This window comes from Sinocyclocheilus rhinocerous, unplaced genomic scaffold, assembly GCF_001515625.1.
Source record: "Sinocyclocheilus rhinocerous isolate Xijiao unplaced genomic scaffold, SAMN03320098_v1.1 scaffold1127, whole genome shotgun sequence".
Classification (NCBI taxonomy): Eukaryota; Metazoa; Chordata; class Actinopteri; order Cypriniformes; family Cyprinidae; genus Sinocyclocheilus; species Sinocyclocheilus rhinocerous.
In genome coordinates, this window is record NW_015632463.1 from 316,649 (window position 1) to 324,689 (window position 8,041).

Here is an 8,041-nt window from a genome sequence, read left to right on the forward strand (position 1 = left end):
TTTTTCATTTGAGGGGGGAGTTAGGGTATTTTTTTAGATGTATTTTTAAACTACAATCATCCAACCTAAATGTTTCGTCACCCAGTGTATTTGTGTTTTACAATGTTGTTGATTCATATTTATATTGTGAGGAAGATTCTTAAAAAGAACTTTGATTTCAAACTCTGTACTGAATATATTTTAACTAAAAAAGACAAGTAAACAGTCAGTAATAAAATAAGAATATATAAATGACAAACAATGGCACAAACAAATACAATAACAAGATACAACTAAAATTAACTGTGCTTTAAGTTTTCAGGTATAACAGTAATATTCAGGTACAGAAATACCACAGAAACGGAATAATCTATTTAACGTTAAAATAACACTGGTTAGTCTTCAATGTATAAAAAAACAGCGGCAGGTTTATTTAGGTTGCTGTCTCTTTAAGACCTCATGCACTGATCTAACTGTTCCACATAAGTTTTGTTTCTCAACTGTTTACGTTCACTTAATAGCCTATATACTGACAATGTTTAGTATAAACCGACTGTTTATGTGAATACTCATCAAGACGGCCGGCATTTTGAATTATGTATGTACTTGGCTGTTTACGCGCAATAAGACGCAACACAACTTCATTCTGTAGTCACGCGCTCTCAGATGCGGCTCTATGTGCACGTGCTCTGTATGTGAGCTCAAAAAAAGGGGTCTCATAGAGAGCGCGCAAGCACTGAATTGAGCACTTGAATGTTTAAAATTGTAAGACTGAAAAGCATGTGCAAACGATACATTCCGTCATCTTTCACACTGAAATATTTGCGGGAATTTCCCACGCTACAATCGCGGAAACTGTGGGAATCAGTAGAATTATGAGCAATCCCCGCAATCCTGCACCGAATTTCAAGCCCTGTGTATATATATATACTGCACAAACATTCACACAGGAAATTTTATGGAATTTTTCACTCACAAGTCTTCTGAAGCAACACAATATCACTCAAAATCTCATTTGCACTTACATTCAAAAATGACATGTCAAGACATGTTGCAGCAGCTTTGGCATGAGAATCAATGACGTTCGGCTTCACTGATGCCAAATCTGGTGCAACATGACTTGACATGCCATATTTAAAAGTATGAATGAGATTTGACGTTTATGATGGAGGGGTAGATTTTAAGCAAACTTTGACACTTTTTATGGTGCTTTTTATTTCATTTTGGAGCTTGACAATTCATTTTCCCATTCAAAAAGGACAGCCAGAGCATACTGAAAACTATCATCTTTCGTGTGCCAAAGAAAGACCGTCATACAAGTTTGGAACATGGGTTGAGTAAATGATGATTGAAGTTTAATTTGGGGGTAAACTATCCTTTAAATGTCATAAACAAAATTTAAATGAACAAGAACTATCACAAGACAACTGCAACAGTTTTGATCTCTTATGGTACATGGAGACAATTATACGCACAAATGGGGCATTAAAAGACTTGCTATAATGTTGTACTTACCCAGAACGCCCAACCTGTAGTTCATAGTGACGACAATCACGTTTCCATAGGCAGCAAGAACACTTGCATCAAACATGTTTCCCGTTCCCTCCATGTATGAACCACCATGGATAAACAACATCACAGGCTTCTTCCGACGATCTCTTATATCTGTGTAAAACATAAACATGCATAAAAATGATTACGTGAACGCATGTTATATTAATTAATACCAATAATGATCTGCTTAGTGAGTAAACCGTGAAAGCCTGATATTATGCACTTAAGAGCTCTTGTTTATATAAAAAACATTATTTTTCAACCATGCATGTTAAATAAAAAATATATTTTATTTATATATTTTTATAAATAAAAATATCTTTATTTGACTCTCTAACTCTAGCACTCTATTCTAATTCTATTCTTTAAAAAAAACTTTCCCCTTTTAGACACTTTATTTAGTTACTATCTGCTTGTTTTCTTTAAAACAAAAAACAAAACAAAAAAACTAAAAACTTGCTTCTCTAATCTTTTTGCATTCTGATTTGTTTTCTTTTTATTTATTATACAATTATAATTCAGATTTTCTGACTTCATCTGATTAACAAAAGCAAAAAAGGCCTCTAACACTAGCTTGCTCTATTCTTTTTCTATTTTATCTGTTTTCTTTTTATTTATTATATGATAAAAAAAAAAAAACTTGCTACGTGTACAGCATTAAGCTAACTGAGACTTGTTATAGCACTTGCATATCATTGCTTTTTTGTTGATTTTGATTGCTTCCATTGTCCTCATTTGTAAGTCGCTTTGGATAAAAACGTCTGCTAAATGTCTAAATGTAAATGTAAAAAATTAAGAAATATATAGTTCATATAAACTACAGTTCAAAAGTTTGGGCTCAGTAAGATTTTGTAATGTTTCTGAAAGTCTTTAATGCTCACCAAGGCTGCATATATTTAATCAAAAATACAGTAAACAGTAAAACTGTGGAATAATATTACAATTTAAAATAATGTTATTTTTTAAATACTTTTTAATATGTAATTTTTCCCATGATGGCAATGCTGAATTTTCATTAGCCATTACTCTCATTCTAATATGCTGATTTGGTGCTCAAGAAGCATTTCTGATTATAATCCTATATTATTATTACCTATTTTGTTGAAAACGGATTTGCTGCTTAATATCTTTGTGGAAATATATTAATGAATAGAAAGTTCAAAATAACAGCATTTATTTGACATTTAAATCTTTTATAAACATCTTTACTGTCACTTTTGATCAACTTAATCCTTTCTGAATAAAAGTATTAATTTCTTTAAAAAAAAAATTCTAATCTTACCAACCCAATTTTTTGAATGGTATTGTATATAACATCACAGATGTACAGCTATATATTAATGTATATATAGAATGCAGGAATGGACTATTGTCTGTAATTTGTAAAAGATTAAGGTATATGAATACATTTCAGGCTTGTTTAGTGTGCTGATGCCCCAGTTTTTTAGTTAGAAGATATGTTAGGATTAGAACAATAGCTTACTGCTTATTACATACTACACAGTGTTCACACTGTATACTGCCTACTCTTTTTCTAAAAAAAGATTGTGGAACAGTATTAGTGGAATTAGCAGTGTGTTACAATTTGATGGTCAGATCAGATAATGAGTCAAGGAAGAGAAAGTAAAAAACAGTGGTTGATATTGCTTCCAGTTCACTTGTCATTCTTAAAATAGAAGGTCAGGTTGAGCGCACTGCATTATGGGATACCATACTGTGTGAGTGCTGTATGTGCTGTTGCATATGGCATATAATGGCAAATTTAGTAGGTCATACCGCAGAAATAGAATAGTATATTAGTACACGATTTCTGACCATATCCTCAATCGTCTCCTCGCACTCTGGGATCTTTTAGCATGGCCTGCCTTGCATTGGCTCATCATTTCTGCACTCTGCTGGCACAGTCTGTCTGTTTCTCTTCCAAAACTCTGTTGCTTCTGATGTATCTCTGTATCAGTTAGTACCATCTGTGTGCGTTTCTCTCTCTTTCTCTGCTCAGTATACTTGGAATACAAAAGCTCCAATAGGTCAGACTGGCCCTTTGACCCTCTTCCACCATCTCACATCTTGGATTCCCCTCTAGGTGCTGCATTGATAGAGTCCCTACCTTTCATGCTCCCTCGTGTGGTACCTTCTCTGTCCTTCGACCCCATCTAAACTCCCCCATCTCAAGTCTCCAGATAGGTATATTCTGTCTGTTTTAGATTCACATCTATATGTGCTGTTTAATGGTACAGGTTGTTCCCCTGTGTTTGAGTTGCACATGCTCATGCATATATGCATATGCTCTCAGAGATGCTTGTGTGTGTGTGAATGCGTGTGAGTGCGAGGGCATTCGGAGATGTCCAGTTAGCCAGTGCTTCTGTGGTGTGCAAGCGCTGTAGATAATTCATATGAAAACCAGACCATGCAGAAACATAAATAACTACCACGACATCTGTTTACCCCGAGAGAGAAGGAGGGGGTCTGAGAGAAAGAAAGAGAGTGGGTGAGAGAGATGGGGGAAATCATAAAAGCAAGGGTGAGACAGATAAAGAGAGAGAGAGAGAGAGAGAGAGAGAGAGAGAGGGAGAGAAAGAGAGAGACAGGAAGAGATCGAGATGTGAAAAGGAAATGGCACACAAAAGAGAATAAAATAAAAGTTACACAGACCAAGGCCTTTTCACGGACACACAACATCTCACACACACACACACACACACACACAGGCAGCTGTGATGCTGAGTCGCTATGGAAACTGCCTCATCTCTCTCTCTCTGTCTAATAGAAGCTCACCAGCACTGACTCACTCATGCCTGTTGCCACGGAAACAAATTCTACGCACGTATTTGCACGCCCGCCTGCATCACCACCTGAATCTCGGGTTACAAACGCATTACAGCGACTGCACCTTCACACACACACTTTTTCGTCTTAATCTTTGCACGCACACAATCACCTCTTCTTGTAGACAAACATATCTCTTCATAAAAACAAACACACACATCACACAAAACCTATGTGCAATCACGCATGAACATGCTTGCACACTCGTGCACAAGTACGGGCACTCGTATGAATGAACACATCTCTAAGTTCACTTTGAATACTGAGACCAATGGAAATATAAAAAAGTTTTAACAGAATGTCTCTTTCACACAAGACTAATATTAGACTGTTAGATTTCTTTTCCCTGGCTTTGATACGTGTTGTTTCACACCCTCGATGCAGCTGAACGGTGTAAGAGTTACTTGGTAGACGTTGGTGTTGACATGACACCTCCGATTCAGCCAATCAGATAGGACTGTGTGGATCAGGTGTGCTGTTAACAGCCAATCAGATGATGGGAAATCTTTTTCAGGATGGAACTGCTTTTTGTGTCATCGTGAAGCAACACCATGATGCCCGTAGGAAAGAAAAATCACAATTCACACTTGTTTCTCCTAGGCATCATTACAATTAAATGGAGAGCTAGTGGGGATTTAAGATATAGTAATCTTATATGTACAATAACGTTCAAAAGTTAGAATTATTTTTTTAGAGAATGCTTTAAAAGAAATGTATAATTATATTCATTAAACTGATCAAAGTGACAGTAAATATATTTATAATACAAATTTCTCCTCTACAAATTTCTACTCTAAATAAAGGCTATTCTTTTGATCGGAATCCTGAAAAAAAAAAGTATAATGGTTTCTCGAGCAGCAAATCAGCTTACTCAAATGAATTTTGCATCACAGGAATAATTTACATTTTAAAATATATTAAAATAGAAATGTTATATATATATACATATTTTAAAATGTTCAATTTTAATGATATTTCAAAATTGTACTGTTTTTACTGTAAATATGTCTCAAACTGAAGGTGTCTCAAATTGATTTCAATATGAACAGTTCTCATCAAATTATTTCAAGATCAAACAAAACACTTGTTAATATAATGCTATTTGCATTAATTTTATAGGTTTGTACTCTAACTATATGCCAACTATTGTCTCATTTTTATTTCTCCACAGGATATTTCAGAGAATCATGATGAAATTATAACTGCGACTTTCTTTTTTCCATGGAACACAAAAGGAATCATTCATCAGAATGTCCAAGCAGCTTTTTGTGATAAAATAAAAGTGAATGGTGACCAAGATTTGTCAAGCACAATGTTTAGGGAAAGCTTTCAGTGAATTTAAATGTAGTCATCTATCGTATGACTTCAGAAGGCTTGGAATACTGCAGACGAGTCATTTGGACTGCTTTTATAAAGCCTGACTAAAGCTTTGACAAACTCTCACTTTCACTGGATGGAGCATCTTGTACATTCAGCTAAACATCTTCTTTAGTGTTCCAAGCAAGAAAGAAAGTTTGCAAGTACATAAGGATGAGTAAATGGTGCTTGGGTTTGGCTGGGTATCAATAATACTGAATAAATGTAGAATCAAATGCTGTAAAAGCAGATTTCTCCAAGCTGACTTTTTTTTTTTTTTTTTTTTTGCTGCAGTATTGAGATATTTTGTGTGTGTGATGCATCGAAGAGAAGCACACAGAATCCACAAACATCTTATCTGGGACAACCCTGCTTACGAATCCATGAGTATACTCTTGTGTGTGTGTGTGTATGAGTGAGGGAAGAATGGGGAGACACAGGAAGAGAGGGAGACCATATGCAATGCGTTAGCCTCAATATGGGATGGAAAGAGTTCGAAATAAAGCGAGAGAGAGAGAGAGAGAGAGCGAGAGAGCAAGCACAATGCCCAGATCCTTTCAACAGAGGCCTTAGTATCCTATTCGCTTCAAAACATCCTCAAAATACAAGAACGCTATTCTGTCTCGCCTCCTCCAAGCCTGCATCTCTCTCTCTTCCTCTCCTATGCCGCACCTCCCCCTCCCTCTTTCCCTTGATCTCCTGCTTTTCCTTCTACTCTCTCCCCCTCTCCTCAACTCTGCCTTCATCTTTGCCTCTCTGCTCTCATTATGGGACTTTCTACACCTCTCCAGCTTTTGTTCTTTTCCGTCTGGGCTTTTCTCAACGTTATTTACAGGAAAGCAGAGAGACAGGGGAATGGGAATGGACACGATGGATTCGAACCCGGGTTCCTGTGAGCAAATGCGCTACCTTTTTGTGCCACGACCATCCCTCCCTTCTTGTTCCTGTCTGCCGCCCACACATCCTCTCTCACTTTCAAAGCTCCATGAATCTCATTTCATCATATACTAGTCTTTATCACAACGTCTTTTTTAGCGATCTTTCCCCCTCCGTGCTCTCAAATTGGTGATCTGAGCGTACCCCTCTCCTCCTCTCTTTCATCTCTCCTCTCTTTCGTTCCCTCCTTTCCTCCATCGCTGCTGTGTGTTTCCTCTCCTCTTCTCTCCCGTGTTCAGAGACGCAAAATTGGATTAGCTGGCAGTGTCTCTATTTAAACCTCTGCAATTAGAGACGCCCGGATTCCGAGAACTCAGTGCATACAGCACAAGCCCTGCACATGCACAGACATATTTGCTATAAAGAGTGATAGTCATTTTAAATGGAAAGAGTATGAGCATGGAATAACGATACTGTAAAAGCCTGGTAATTGTTCAACTATCTATTACCTAGTCATATATTAGTCATATTAAAGTAAGTCATATAGGTTTGGCATATCATGACAGCGAGTAAATGTTTTTTGGTTGAACTATCCCTTGAAGAAGGCAAGGCGTATACTTTTACAGTAAATTACAGAAAGTATAATGTTCTCCCCACTTGTAAAGAACAAGTCCCTGGGTGATACTTTGAGTTACTAAAAAAGTCATATTTCTTATTATTTCTTTTAGTACCTATGTACATGTTACATTTTGTTTAGTTAATTTAAAAATGTACTGTCAATACATGTTTGTGGTTCATGTTAAGGCCAATTTTTATCGTCATCATGTGTGTGAACTCATCATCATCATCATATATATATATATATATATATATATACATACAGTATATATATATATATATATATATATATATATATATATATGTCTGTTGCAAGAACACCCACATACACAAACACACACAAATGAGCTCACACACACACACACACACACAAACACACAGATTATGTTAGAAACACACATATACTCAAGAGCTAGTCTGCAACTTACCCCTTATTATCAAACTCTGACCAATAAGATCAGTGCAATTATTTTGAAATTTTTATTGATATAATTTTGTCAATATTAAGATATAATATTAATATTAAGCAATTTTAAATACTATTTGAATATTCAGAATACGGAAGTTTTCTCTGCTCCTAAAAGCAATAAATCCAGCATGTTGTCTTTTACAGACTTACTGCATTAGCTACTCTACTGCATTCTCAGCTGGATGCATGTCAGCCAATGAAATTGCACTAAATCACAGGGGGCTGATGGGATTTGTAGTTTATTGATTTCTGGCTAATCCTTTGCCATTCATCAAAAAGGACACAAAACATGTAATGAAATCTTAATAACTGTTGACGGGAGATTATTTCTAAAATAAAAGCCTGTTGTAATGAAATGATGTA

The 8,041-nt window shown here is 36.0% G+C and overlaps 1 protein-coding gene across 1 annotated transcript in view; it reads right to left on the bottom strand.

Annotated features, from left to right (window-relative positions):
- LOC107742381 (neuroligin-2-like) overlaps nt 1-3,686 on the bottom strand; it is a 31,360-nt gene extending 27,674 nt beyond the window's left edge. Inside the window, exons 1-2 of the mRNA XM_016555330.1 lie at nt 3,641-3,686; nt 1,495-1,644 (exon numbers count right to left, since the gene is read on the bottom strand). Of these exons, the coding sequence (XP_016410816.1) occupies nt 1,495-1,644; nt 3,641-3,686 (196 nt within the window). The remainder of the gene's footprint in view (nt 1-1,494; nt 1,645-3,640) is intronic.
- Between the last annotated feature and the right edge of the window lie 4,355 nt (nt 3,687-8,041).